Source organism: Gopherus flavomarginatus, chromosome 5, assembly GCF_025201925.1.
Source record: "Gopherus flavomarginatus isolate rGopFla2 chromosome 5, rGopFla2.mat.asm, whole genome shotgun sequence".
Classification (NCBI taxonomy): domain Eukaryota; kingdom Metazoa; phylum Chordata; order Testudines; family Testudinidae; genus Gopherus; species Gopherus flavomarginatus.
In genome coordinates this window covers 26,957,482-26,972,439 of record NC_066621.1, presented here as the reverse complement: position 1 = coordinate 26,972,439, position 14,958 = coordinate 26,957,482, and the positions used below count along the sequence as shown (strand labels likewise).

At 46.3% G+C, this 14,958-nt stretch overlaps 1 protein-coding gene across 5 annotated transcripts in view; it reads right to left on the bottom strand.

Annotated features, from left to right (window-relative positions):
* KLHL12 (kelch like family member 12) overlaps positions 1-14,958 on the bottom strand; it is a 230,533-nt gene that overhangs the window by 145,970 nt on the left and 69,605 nt on the right. For 2 of the 5 annotated variants that reach the window (XM_050956220.1, XM_050956223.1), the window contains one exon: positions 14,225-14,562. The exons of 2 other annotated variants lie outside the window; for them this stretch is intronic. In XM_050956220.1, coding sequence (XP_050812177.1) covers positions 14,436-14,562 — 127 coding nt within the window. In that variant the 3' untranslated portion in view covers positions 14,225-14,435. Of the gene's footprint in view, positions 1-8,120; positions 8,738-14,224; positions 14,563-14,958 lie in introns of those variants that run through there. One more of the 5 variants, XM_050956221.1, reaches the window with a different exon arrangement.

The window sequence follows — 14,958 nt, the reverse complement described above, 5'->3', positions numbered from 1 at the left end:
AGGGACGAACGTGAGGAGAGGAGGGACGCTCGAGATCAGACGTGTAGGCAGGAAGATCAGTGGTGGTGGGATGCAACGCTGGGGCTGCTGCGTGATCAAACTGACATCCTCGGATGTCTGGTGGAGCTTCAGGAACAGCAGCAGGGTCACAGAGTGCCGCTGCAGCCCCTGTGTAACCACCTTCACCCCTCACCATGTTCCATATCTTCCTCACCCAGACGTGTAAGAACGCGTGGGGGAAGGCTTTGTGCACCCGCCCACTCCACCCCCATGGACAGCCCAACCAAAAGGCTGTCATTACTTTGAAATTTTTTTAGTGGCCTTTGCCTTCCCTCCTATCCTCCTCCCAAACCACACCCGGGCTTACCTTGTCAGTTCTCTCCCTCTTTTTATAATGACTTTTTAATAAAGAATACATGATTTTTAAACGATAGTGACTTTATTTCCTTAAGCAAGCTGTAATCGAAGAGGGAGAGTGGGTTGCTTACAGGGAATGAGTCAATCAAGGGGTGGGGTTCATCAAGGGGAAACAAACACAACAGTCACACCGTACCCTGGCCCGTGATGAAACTTGTTTTCAAAGCTTCTCTGATGCGCACTGCTTCGTGGTGTGCTCTTCTAATCGCCCTGGTGTCTGGCTGCGCGTAATCAGTGGCCAGCTGATTTGCCTCTGCCTCCCACCCTGCCAATAAAGGCCGCCCCCTTACTCTCACAGAGATTGTGGAGCACACAGCAAGCAGCAATAACATTGGGGACATTGGTTTGGCTGAGGTCTGAGCAAGTCAGTAATGTGCGCCAATGCGCCTTTAAACAGCCAAATGCACATTCTACCGCCATTCTGCACTTGCTCAGCCTGTAGTTAAACAGCTCCTGACTACTGTCCCAGGCTGCCTGTGTATGGCTTCATGAGCCATGGCATCAAGGGGTAGGCTGGGTCACCCAGGATAACTACAGGCATTTCAACATCCCCAACTGTTATTTTCTGGTCTGGGAAGTAATTCCCTTGCTGCAGCCGTTTAAACAGAGCAGTGTTCCTGAAGATGTGAGCATCATGAACCCTTCCTGGCCATCCCACGTGGATGTTGGTGAAACGTCCCTTGTGAGCCACCAGTGCTTGCAGCACCATGGAAAAGTACCCCTTGTGATTTACATACTGGGTGACCTGGTGCTCCAGTTCCAAGATAGGGATATGGGTTCCATCTATTGCCCGCTACAGTTAGGGAATCCCATTGCAGCAAAGCCATCCACTATGACCTGCACATTTCCCAGAGTCACAACCTTTCGTAGCAGCAGCTTAATGATTGCTTTGGCTACTTGCATCACAGCAGCCCCCACAGTAGATTTGCCCACTCCAAATTGATTCCTGACTGACCAGTAGCTGTCTGGCGTTGCAAACTTCCAGAGGGCTATTGCCACTTGCTTCTCAACTGTGAGTGCTGCTCTCATCTTGGCATTATGGCATTTCAGGGCAGGGGAAAGCAAGTCACAAAGTTCCATGAAAGTGCCCTTACGCATGCGAAAGTTTCGCAGCCACTGCAAATCGTCCCAAACCTGCAAAACTATGCGGTCCCACCAGTCTGTGCTTGTTTCCCGGGCCCAAAATTGGCATTCAGTGGCTAGAACCTGCCCCATTACCAGGAGGATCTCCAAAGCGCAGGGGCCCGCGGTTTGAGAGAATTCTGCATCCATGTGCTCATCACTCTCGTTGCCGGTCTCCCGTAGCCGCCTCTTCCTCGCCTGGCTTTGCAGGTCCTGGTTCAGCACAGACTGCACGAGAATGCGCGAGGTGTTTACAACGTCCACGATTGTGGTCTTGATCTGAGCAGGGTCCATGCTTGCTGTGCTATGGCGTTTGCACAGTTCACCCAGGAAAAAAGGTGAGAAACGGTTGTCTGCTGCTTTCACGGAGGGACGGGTGAGGCTGTACCCAGAACCACCCCCGACAATGTTTTTTGCCCCATCAGGCACTGGGATCTCAACCCAGAATTCCAAGGGGCAGGGGAGACTGCGGGAATTATGGGATAGCTACAGGATAGCTACCCACAGTGCAACGCTCTGGAAATTGATGCTAGCCTTGGTACATGGACGCACACTGCCGAATTAATGTGCTTAGTGTGGCTGCGTGCACTCAGCTTTATACAATCTGTTTTACAAAACCAGTTTATGTAAAATCGGAATAATTCCGTAGTGTAGACATACCCTGAGACTCTGATAGTGTAGTGGGGTTTCTTTTGCTGTGTAGACATAGGTGCCAACTTTCTCTGGCGCTGGTGGACGCCTACCCCCCCCCCGCCCCAACTCCACCCCACCCCTAAGCCCACACCCTAACTCTGCCCCCTCCCTGCCCCATTGGATCTCTTCCCCCAGGGAGGTGTCACCGGCCATGCAGAGAAAATTGGCCTCTCCATGTCCCCTGCCTGCCACTAGCTCGCTGTCAGCCTTGCGCCACCTCTCCCCCACCCGCTGGCCTCAGCCCATCTCCCCAGCCAGGCTGCCAAATCAGTGGGGGAAAGCAGCCTCCGCAACTCCATGGTGACAAGCCCGGCCCCGCGTGCTCTTGACAGCACCGGGCAGGTGCCTGTTGCGTTCTCGCTTCTCTTTTGTGTGGCTGCTGTTTTTCACATGGCGGCTGCTAGAAAGGGGGCAAGCAGCAGAGGGGTTCAGCAAAGCACCGCGCTAGTGGCTTGGCAGGCAAGGTTTCCTTAGGGGCCTGGCTCTGCACAGGGTCAATAAAAGAGCCAGTGAGCCAGCCCCTGGCAGGTGTTACCCAGAGGGAGTTATTGGGGATAAGCAGTCCAAAAGAAGCAGTGACTCATTCTCGTCCACTCCTGCCCTGGCCTAAAGAGCAGCTACCTTGTAGAAAACTTTAAAAACCCATCTTCTGAGACAAAGTGGTAGCTGTCTTGTTTGGCCCACAGCTTTTTGGTTTTGTTTTTTAATTTAGGAAACCCCTGTGAAAACAGGACTTTAATTGTTTCACAATGCCTCACCCCCATTCCAATCCCATCCCCAAAGTTCCTGCCCTAACTCCGCCCCCTCCCTGCCCCTACTGGATCCCTTCCCCAAATCCCCGGCCCCGCCTCTTCCCCGCTCCGTAAATTAGCTGTTTTGCAGCGCAAGCACTGGGAGGGAGGATGCAGTGGCGTGCTCACGGAGGAGGTGGAGGTGAACTGGAGCAGGGGGGTGAGATGGGGCCACGAGGAGCTGCCGGTGGGTGCTGAGCTGAGTTGGTGCCTATGTGTGTAGACGTACCCCAAATTAACAGAGGCCAAGTCTACACTACAAAGTTAAGTCAACTTAAGTTACACTGACATACGGCCACTGCTGTAATTAAACCTCTGTTGCATGTCCACACTATGCTCCTTGTGTTGGTGCTGGGTATCTACAGCAGAAGCTCTTGTATTGACCCAGAAAGCAGTGCACTGTGGGTAGCTATCCCACTGTGCAACTGGCCGCAGAGTGCTTTGGGAAGGGTTTGCAATGCCTCGTAGGGGCAGGTTAAGTGTCACATGATGCAAGTTTCTCAATCCCATAATTCCATGGGCATCCTACTAGGTTTCCAGCTGCTTTTCAACTGCCCTGGTAACCTGTGAGCCAGCCATTGTGTCAGAAAGCCTGGATCCTGCAGTGCTCTTCGGTATTGAGCTGTGTTATTAACACAAGGCTATAAGAGGAGCCCAATGGGGGGCTATTTCGCTGAGGGAGGCCTTGAAGGAGCATTTTAATAATGAGCCACAGTAACATGTGTTGCTGTAATGTGCTGGCATTGTTTGTTAGCATTGTGCTATGTACCTTGTAGTGATTGCTGTGTGTGTTCAACTATATTGCTATTCTTGGTGAATGTTAGCAGATATTCTGATACTAAACTTGGAGGAGTAGTAGATATGCTGGAAGGTAGGGATAGGATACAGAGGGACCTAGACAAATTAGAGGATTGGGCCAAAAGAAACCTGATGAGGTTCAACAAAGACAAGTGCAGAGTCCTGCACTTAGGATGGAAGAATCTCATTCACTGTTACAGACTAGGGACCGAATGGCTAGGAAGCAGTTCTCCAGAAAAGGACCTAGGGGTTACAGTGGACGAGAAGCTGGATATGAGTCAGCAGTGTGCCCTTGTTGCCAAGAAGGCTAATGGCATTTTGGGCTGTATAAGTAGGGGCATTGCCAGCAGATCGAGGGACGTGATCATTCCCCTCTATTCGACATTGGTGAGGCCTCATCTAGAGTACTGTGTTGTTTTGGGCCTCACACTACAAGAAGGATGTGGAAAAATCGGAAAGAGTCCAGCAGAGGGCAACAAAATGATTAGGGGGCTGGAGCACATGACTTATGAGGAGATGCTGAGGGAACTGGGATGATTTAGTCTGCAGAAGAGAAGAATGAGGAGGGATTTGATAGCTGCTTTCAACTACCTGAAAGGGGGTTCCAAAGAGGATGGATCTAGACTGTTCTCAGTGGTACCTGATGACAGAACAAGGAGCAATGGTCTCAAGTTGCAGTGGGGGAGGTTTAGGTTGGATATTAGGAAAAACTTTTTCACTCAGAGAGTGGTGAAGCACCGTAATGGGTTACCTAGGGAGGTGGTGGAATCTCCTTCCTTAGAGGTTTTTAAGGTCAGGCTTGACAAAGCCCTGGCTGGGATGATTTAGTTGGGAATTGGTCCTGCTTTGAGCAGGGAGTTGGACTAGATGACCTCCTGAGGTCCCTTCCAACCCTGATATTCTATGATAACTTCAGTTTCCATACATAGATTTTTATTCCACACCCATACCCATGTGGAAGCTGAATTAAAAAGCAGGATAAATGTGTTAGTCAATTTAAGGACAGTGTGAAATTTAGCCCTAACCCTAACAACGAGAGAGTTCTTAGAGATGCAGAATTCTCGCCTCACTTTTAGCTGATAAGGATTTAAGCTGATTTAAGCAGAAACCTTGAGATAAGGTAGAGTCTGAAGGGAGTTTGTATAAACAAAGGATAACTGTTAGCCCTTGATGTTGTAACAGGAAGGTATAAATACTTGCCTTATATTGCTTGTAAAACAAAGATCTGCCTAAAGCCAGGGGGACCTCTGTCCCACCACAGTCTTCCCTTGCAATTACTCATAATAAACTGTCTCTGGCTGGTTGCTAACAAATGCAGAGTGAGGACTTGTTTTCTTCCACAAAACGTACCTGTGTAATGTGGAGGAAAACTTCATATATGCAGGGGAAAGTATCTTTAAAGGGGAGGGAACAGGGTGAACCAACACAGCTTTCACAGCTGGGTGTATGTGTGACTGTTCTATTTAATTTTCTACGGGGCAGAGTGCCTTGGGTGCTGCTGCGGCCCTGGAAGATACCTGGAATGGAGGGTGGGAGGGGGAGTGTAGGGAGGTCCTCGAATGCTGTTTCTTTTCTAATTAAGCTTTGTATGATTGGAGAAGGTTTCAGCCAGAATTAAAACACAAAAACCTTCCTCAAAAGAAGCAAATCCCTTTTCTTTAATGAATAAACTACAATAGGCATATAAAAATTGTACCTATTTCTCACTCTCCATCAGTAATTTAATCCTGTGCAGTTTACATCTATATGAAAAAGTGAATGCCAGTGGTATCTTTCTTTCTTCCTTAAAACCATGCCCACTTTTCTATAGTCTGAGGCTAAGCACCCTGACCCCCACCCTGACTGCTCCCTCCAAAAGCTCCTCACCCTTATACTAGTACCCTGGCTGCTCCCACAACCCCGACCCCAGCCCACCTATTCCCTCACAGCCCTCACCCTGACTGCTCCCCGACCTGCATGTCAGCACCCTGACCCCAGCCCCCTCTTGTAGAAGCAGCATGCCTGCAAATCTGCACCAGAGTGATTATTTGCCTCCCTTATCTTCTGCTGTGCCTGCTGCAGCTTTTTAATTCTTTACATGTCCCCCTATTATAGCTCTTCTCCTCCATGCCCTCGAGAAGTTCCTGCAGCTGGAGCAGAGCTGGGCCTCCTCTTCCCACAGACCCAGGCAGGAGCATGTTTGCCGCCTGAAGCCATCCTGCACAGCTGGTTAGCTGCTATGTGAGCTCTCCATACCTAGCAAACAGGAAGAGCAAGTTCAAAACTTCCTGGGGCTTTAAAGAGGGAGGGGCACATGCCTGTGTATCTGGCTGCAGGGCAGTAACCTTCAAAACGGTGACTGGAGTGGTCACAATGGACATTGTGGGACACCACCTGGAGGCCACTTAGGGCAACATAAGCAATGCAGCATCTACACTGACGCTGCATCACTCTACCTACATCGCCTTAGGTGCTACTCCTCTTATCAAGATGATTTTATTATGTTGGTGCAGCAGGAAAGTTAAACTGGCAGGAGGAGCATCACAGCATATACCTCTGTAGCGTAGACAAACCCTCAATTTCTTACACAATGTATCCTTAAGGGGCAGTTCTGATTCCTCACACACACCAGGGCTTTTTACTCCTCACACCTATCCAGAAAGTGGGACTCTGCAACCCCACATTGGAACATTAGCAATCCAGGAGATGCTGAGTTAAGGGCTGCCCACACACTTCTAGTGATATCACCAATCACTGATAGCGCAAGGCGGGGGGGAAGGGCACCTACAAAAACCAGGAATGCAGAGTTAAGGTGAAGGTGACACTTTCCACATGTCCTTAACTCTGTCCCCTTTGAGCCCTGCCTTGAAGAATCCCTCAGGAAGACCACAGTACTGCACCCCTTCCTTCATCTTGGAGTTGTGCCGGGCACAGAGATAATGGAAGGTTTGGTTAAGGAGGACTAAGGCATTGTTATATTGCCAGTTTCTATTTCCCTACCCTGCGTGAGATGCTGAGACAGAACAACACACGCACACCTACCCAGAAGAGGTGCAGCAGAACAGACAACTGGATTCAGCCAGACTACAGAATGGCTTTGAAAGCCAATGCACTGCAGAGACCAGCCCGAACAGTTCAGCAGCATTTTCATTCCATTCTCTGCAGAAAACTGCGCCCTTGATTTCACAAATGTGCAACACCCAACATGTTGAAATAAAAGCATTTAGCCACCATTCTACTCTTGCTAAAGCAGTAGCTGAAGCAATATCTGACCCAGCTGCGGTTTCATTAGTCAAGGGGAAAAAGACAGGCCAGGTCATGAAAGATCTGATTTTCCAGAGCTCAGCACCTGAAACTGGAGCCTGATTGTCAAATAGAAGCTGAGCTCTGGCCAGATTAGCAAAAGTGTTCATTTCATACTGTGACCTCAGCTATGACCTAACACGCTGAGTTCTGGAAACCTGGCCTCCAGGATTTGTCTAGGCTAGAATTTGTGGCCCTGTTGCAACTCAATTAATTACCAATTAATGCAAGTTAACTAATAGGACTCTAAATGCTAGTCTAGATACTTCACAAAGGTCTGTTGCGGGAGTCAAGTTTAAGGTTTGGCCTGGGAGTCTGTGATAAAGGTGCTTTCACAAAATACAGCACAAAGGTGGCCTTTAAAAACCGAATTACTATATATACAAATATTTCTGGTAAAAAAGTGAAGCATCAAAGAGCGGGGGTCAGCTTTTAAACAGATCTACACCAAAATTTGATGATTTTAAACACTATAGAATTATTGAATATCTAATACACTGTTGTTTTGTTTACCTGGAGTATCCACAGGCACGGAGACCCTCAGCTCGCAGTGGCCGTAGTTCGCTGTTCCCAGTCAATAGGAGCTGCAGGAAGTGGCTGGGAATGGCTCAGTGCAGCTAGACGGAGCTGAGGGGCTCCATGCCTGCGGACGCTCCAGGTAAACAAAACGTGTGAACCCACCAGCAGCTTACCCTGACAAGCCAGGAGCCAAAGTTTGCCGTCCATTTATTGATGTCAATACTGCAGCCTTTTAAAGTTGCAAAGGCTTTGTTTAGTGGACTAGATTGGCTTGAAATGAATACTAAAAGAGCAGTGCTGCAGAACTGCATGATATTTGCCTCATGCATTTCACAAAATGTTATGCCTTACAAGCCAATCAGAAAAAAAAACCATGAACGATAGTACTATAGCACTGGTGTCAGTCCGCTAGTGTGTAATTTGATCTCTTCATGCATTTCTGCCAGTGGACCTCGTAAGTCTCGAGCCAATGTGAAAATACAACACACAGAATCGATGGAATCGCTAATAAAATTTAAATAGCCTGTTATCACCACAAACATGCCAATCTACAGGGCTGCTTTGAAATAAACAAAGAACAATAATAATTTGACAGTGATAAAGCTGGTGACATTCCTATATAAAGTCCTAAAATATCTATAACTATAATAATCTATTTTCATACTAGTATTTAAAATGAACGGTGAAATCAAAAGAAAACGGTCTGCTTATCACACAGCCTTCAAACTTAAAAGTTGTTGAATATGCAGAAGCAAACAATAATTACACTGCTGCTCATGAATTCTGTATCAATGAGAAGCAAGTAAGAGAATGGTGAAAAAAATAAACACTAAAAGACATGCCAAGAAGCAAGAAAAAACATCCAACGAAGTGTGCTTCCTTTCCTGAGCTAGAAAAAGATCTCAATAATTGGGTTGTTGAATGACGACAAAATAGGTACATTGTCACTAGAACTGGAATTCGTCTGCATGCTCTGCAAATGTCAAAAGACGACAAATACAAGTCTGTAAAGCTGTCAATGTTTGTCGCATCAGCATTTGGGGTACTGCTTCATGAACTGTCATAGTCTCGGTCTTCGTCAGCGAACAAAGACAGCACAAAGGCTGCCGAGACATCTGGAAGAAAAAAAATCGAATCTTTCCAAAGGTTTATTATAAAATATCGAAAGGAATATGCATTTGAACGGTCACAAATAGCAAATATGGACGAAACATCGATGACATTCCATCTCCTGAGCAACAGAACGGCAACCGGTGTTGGTGAAAAAAGTTTTAATTAAAACCACTGGCCATGAAAAAATCCATTTTACAGTGGTTTTATTGTGTTTGGCAAATGGATCAAAGCTCCCGCGTGTTATTTTTAAAAGAAAAACCTTACCTAAAAACATGAAATTTCCTGCTGATGTAATCGTACGTGCACATGAAAAAGGATGGATGAAAGTGGGACTATTGAATGGCTGGAAAAGTGTGGAATAATAGACCAAAGGAGCACTTTTCAAGAAACCTGCTATGCTCGTTTGGGACATGTTCAGGGCATACAAGATGGATGAGGTGAAAAAAGTGGCCAAAAATATGAAAACTACTTTGGCTGTAATATCTGGTGGCTTAACTTCAGTTTTTGATGTCTGCCTGAACAAACCTTTTAAAGACAGGCTACGCAGAATGTGGTCTGAATGGATGTGCTCAGGCATGGTGAAGTTGACAAAAGGCGGGAATCTTATGAAACCCGAAATCAATCTGGTTGCTCAGTGGGTCAAGGACGCGCGCGTGTCCTTTCCCTCGGAAATGACAGAAAAATCAATTCGGAAATGCTGTATCAGCAATGCACTCGATGGGTCAGAAGATTATGCCATATTTGATGATGACACAACAGAGACTGATGATGAGAAGGAATCTGAGTCTGAAGATGACACTGCTGACATCTACGATGACAATGCAGGTGCAGCTGTGACTGAAGCCGCGTTTAGTGAACTGCTTGGTGAATCAGAGACTGATTCAGACGTTGAAGGATTTTAAGACTTTTTAAAGTCTCATATTGTTCTAAGGTACTTATTTAAATATCCATTTGCTGATTTTAAATATTGACTGTAATCGTGAAGGTGAAAACGTATTAGTTCAGTTATATTATAACAGCAGGTTTTTCATTAGATTACATTAAAATAATTCTGGCAAAACTTTTGAGTGTTTCTTGTGATGCCAACTTTTAAAATATACAAGGGTTGGCAAACTTTGTCTCCTGGCCTGTCAGCGTAAGCTGCTGGTGGGTGGGACATTTTGTTTACTTGGAGCACCTACAGGCACAAGTCCCTCAGCTCCCAGTGGCCGCAGTTTGCCGTTCCCAGCCAATGGGAGCTGCGGGAAGTGGCGTTACTTCCTGCAGCTCCCATTGGCTGGGGACGGCAAACCGCGGCCATTGGGAGCTGATGGGCTCCGTGCCTGCGAACGCTCCAGGTAAATGAAACATCCAGGCCCGCTAGTGGCTTACCCTAACGGGTCAGGAGCCAAAGTTTGCCAACCCCTGAAATATAAGGCCAGCTTATGAAAGGGTCATAGTTTTTGCTATTTTTACCTATCCATCTTGGGAGGCTGGCTTATAAACGAATGGCTAATGAACAAGTATATACGGTAACTAGTTTGATTGGGTTAATGTGACTTGACACATCCCTTCCCATGTTAGCTTTGTCCTGACTAAGATTTAAAGGTGTGATGATAGCGTGCCTTAGCTGATGTCTCCTAACACTCACCCTACACTCTGGTGGAAACAGGGCAGTGTGGATTTCAGCATGCACTACACTGGGCGAGTTGACGTTTGGCTCCCCCAGGCTCCAATATGCACTATTTAGCACGTATGAAAGTAAGCCTCACCCCGTCTAAACTGGAGTTGTAAAACACCTGTGTTAGAAGTTATTAGCTAACACGGAAAACACCTTTTATCCCTGTCCAGAAGTACCAGAGATTAGCCTCTACAGTGGCATCACTGCCAAGTTTTGTTCATCTTCATGTGGAACATCTAATGTAAATATAATACACTAATTTGCACATGTGAAAATAATTTGCATATAACCATAATTTCACTTTTACAAAAATGGCCTGGATTTAGTGCTGGTGAAGGCATCACCTATATGACAGCACTGTTGAACGAAGCCCTCATTCTCCTCCATGCTGTCAAGCCAGCAGGCCTCACCACTAATCTGGAGATGGATGATGTTTCTGCTAACAGGGTAGCAAGGAGATCAGTGGTAACAGACAGCTCATTTGATAATTATTTTTTCAGAACTATAACGTAACCAGTTTGTCAGCTAGATAGTTTTTACACAGTGCTGGTGTAACTGTGGTGGGCCCAGGATACTGGACAGACAAGGTGAGGGAGGTGATATCTTTTATTGGACCAACTTCTGTTGGTGAGAGAGACAAGCTTTCAAGCTTACACAGAGACCTTCTTCACCAAGAAGAGTGTAGTGTAAGCTCAACAGCATGTCCTCTCACCAACAGAAGTTCAACAAAATATCACCTCAGCCACCTTGTCCAGCTAGTTTTTAATCCATTTAGTATGTGCTGCTTTGATTTTGTTCAGTGCTATTTTTAAATAAGAATTCCATACAGTAGCCAGTCGAAAACATGAGTCTAAATATATCACACTTACCTTTATCAACCAAATTTGTAATTTCATCAAAAAACAGTATCAAGTTGGCTTGGCAAGATCTATTTTCCACAAAACCATACTGAATGGCCTGAATTATGCTGCCATTCTTTAATTGTTTACTGACTGCATCCAACCTCAGCTTTTCCATTATTTTACCAAGGATTGATGTTAGGCTAAGCACATTAGAGTTACCTGGGTTGTCCCATTTACCCTTTTAAAACCTTGATGCTACATTGCCCTTTAAAAAAAAAAAAAAAAAAAGCAGTCCTCTGAAACTTCTGGAACAGTCCAAGATTTTAAAAATTCCACATCAATGGTCAAGAGAACTCCTAGGCCAACTCTCTTAAAACTCTTGGGTGCAAGTTATCCAGTTTGCTGACTTAAGAATGCTTAACTTTAACTGCTGCTGTTTAACATCCTCCCCAGTTGCTGTTGGAACAGAGTATTTCATTATCACTGTAAGGCGTGAAATCATCATCTAGCTTCTTTTGAAACACAGAATAAATATTTATTGAGCACTTCTGCCTTTTCTCAATCAATATATACAATTTTACCATCTCCATCACTAATCAACCTAGACTACTGTTAGGATTTCTTTTATTTGTGATATATTTAGCAATGCATTGCCCCTCCAGCAAATACAGCCATTACAATACAGCTCTTCCTAGAAAGGTCCCCTATAACCTGATTTAGGCCCTGTTATTTCATTTGTTGGAATGAAATGAAGTCAGCAGAACCAAGCATCGACCACCATCACTGGTGGGGGGTGGACAATAGGGAAACTGGAGGTGGAAGCCTGGGGCCTGATGTTAGAAAGCAGCACAAAAGGCCTCTGCATGGAAGCTGACCCAAAAAAGGTCAGAGGAGCTGCTGTATGCTTCGAGTGTAGACCACCCCCCCTTTGCTGTGATTATAGCCTGGGAACTCTCAGGAGTCTCTCTCCTCATGCCAGTAACTCATAGGAGGTTTGGTTTAGGCCATTTCCTATTTACTGCTCTGGGGTCCTGCATGCAGTTATGGAAATAGTTAGTGCTTCCCAGCGAGTACTGGATAGGGCTCCTGTTTGGATCTTATTCCTAAATGGGAGCTCACACATCATCAGAAAGGCATTTCCTCATATACTCATTGCTTAGGAAGAGGGCTAGAGAGTGGTCCAGCCAGTACCTCTGCTCTCCCCTTAATGCAGAGAGGGTCAGCACTGCAGGAAACCTGCATGTTTAAAATCCAGAAAACATGAGGAGACGATGTTTGCAAGGGGACTAAGTCACAAGCTAGAGGATTGCAAGAGCACCCTCAGCCCAGGACCAGGATCACTGAAGGATTTGGTGAGGGTGGGGAGGGAGGCACTGACGGTATTTTGCAATTACACCATTGGCAAGAAAGCAAATACAACCTGCTGTTTTCAGGCTCAACAAGAAATACAACACACAACAAGCGGTGCCTCACCCCACTAGCTCAAAAGTAACACATTTCTCAATCTCCATCTAGATTAGATGTTCCATGAATCACATAAATGTCCAATCCTTTCCTGAATCCTCCTAAATTGGCCTCAAATCGATTTGGCAGCAGCAAATTCTTCTAGACCTCCTATCCCCAAAAGATGTTTGTAACACTGACCACAGTGGACAAGACACATCTATTAAGAACCATCCACCCAGGCTTGTAAACTGCAGGTCAAAAAGTCACAGCTAAAGAGAACTTCAACATGGATGACTAACTGGTCTAATGAGGGTCTTTTAAGGCAACTGTACAGGTGTATCCCCAACATAGCCCTTAAATGCATGACTAGAGGGCAGAGAACAAACTCCTACAGATATTTTATTTTTTATACTTTCACTAAAAAGATACATAGGAAATGAAACACAAAACATGTGATAGGAACAAATGGAGGAATTCAGAGTGTTGGCTGAAAGTGCATCATTAACTCCTTCTACCGTGTCCCTGGTCCCATCCCATCCCCGAAGCACAGAATCAACAGCACACGAAAAGAGCAGCACTACCCAAAACCCAGACATTGTGGGAGGCTTGGTAGGAGTGACTGAGGCTTCTGATCCTTGATCCAAAGATGTAAGATGGGCTAAAGGGGATGGCAGTCTAGCAAGCTAATGGATGAAGCTGCATTATTTGCAGCTTCAGCTGTGGAGCTTGGACTGTATGTTTTGTACACAGCATTATGGGCATGAGAAGATGAGGTCTTAGGAGCCAAGGAAGTAAACAACTGAGAGTAAAGGCATGAAAAGGGTTTGAAGTGCCAGTTCTAGATGCCTTGTGTCTTGAGGCAGGGAATGGCTCTTATTCAGTAGTACATGTACGTTCTAAATTGATCCTGAGTCCTGTCTACCCTCCCATGTCTCAGTCACCAAGGGATCTGCTGGTTCTACTGTTCTGCACAATGACAAACACTAACAGGGTTGTGGTGAGCAGCAGAGTGAGGTTTCTGCTGCCAGGATAAGCTCTCACTCCCAAGACAAGTCCATCAATCTTCCTGAAGAAAATTCGACCATGTTAAACACATTATTCTCCTCACCTCTTCCAGTCTGTTTCCAGTAGGCAGACTGGGATACTGCAGTGTTGCCAACACCTCAATCTCCACTTCTCCCTCCTCCACTATTGTCTGGAGTGCCAGTCCTTCTCCTCCACCACATCTGGGTCTCAGTAGTTGAAAGCATTAGTGTGCGAATTCTGTCCTTTGTACCCAGGTCCATGTATAACCTGCAGGTGTAGCTCCAGTGTAGCGCATACTGGCAATCATCTGCATGGAAGTGCACTTGGTACATGGAACACTTAGCTTTAAACATTTAGTTTGTATGAGAATCTGAAGCTGGCATATCAAGAACAGTTTGGATTCCACCCTCAAACATGTCAGATCAGCTGTAAGTACGTATCCTCCTAAACATCCATTAGGCTGGCTAACCAGCCAAAGCTCCAAGCGTATCTGCTGTGTTGATAAAGTTAGCTGCAACTTCTCCTGACACACCCAAGTACCTTTTTCTAGCTTCACACAGAGCTCTTGATTTCAAGTGGCTGCTGGGGAGATGTCTTTGTCCACACAACATATCAAGCAGTCCCTGCATCCCCAGCTATCAGGAACAGTCTCTGCAAATCACGTGAGACTCTCCTCCTTCAGCCTGTCCTTCTCAAGGAGTTTCTCTCACCTGGGCTTCTCCAAAGTCACTTCTCCCGAAGGACACAAACACCAGCATCACAACGCTGTGTCCCTAGGGAGGTCACCACTTCCCAGCTGTCAATGATGGGATCATAGCACTCAATGCTGCTCAGCAGCGAGTTGCCATCATACCTGCAAAGGACAGAGGGCTACAGGTGAGCAATGATTTCTGAGAGGGAGAGAGGGGAGTACGGAGCCCTGGGTGGGGGCTTAAGGAGTTACCCTGGGCATTCGAAGGCCCAGAATGCAGCTAATGCTCTGTGTACAGGGAAGGAGGGCTGAATTAAGATCAGTACAGCAGTTCCAGAGCACCTCTCCCACCATCTCCCTGGCCAGCTCAGCAGCGTTCCAGCATGTGGCGCGGCTTGTTTAATTCACTATGGTGATACCATGACCTGTCATTCTTTGGGTGCGTCAAAAGGGAAATACATGGAGAGCCCCTGTTTTGAAGCTCTACTGCAGGATCTGCATCCACTGCACTAAACTTACTTGCTGGCTATTAGTTTGCTTAGTGACAACAAACCACTC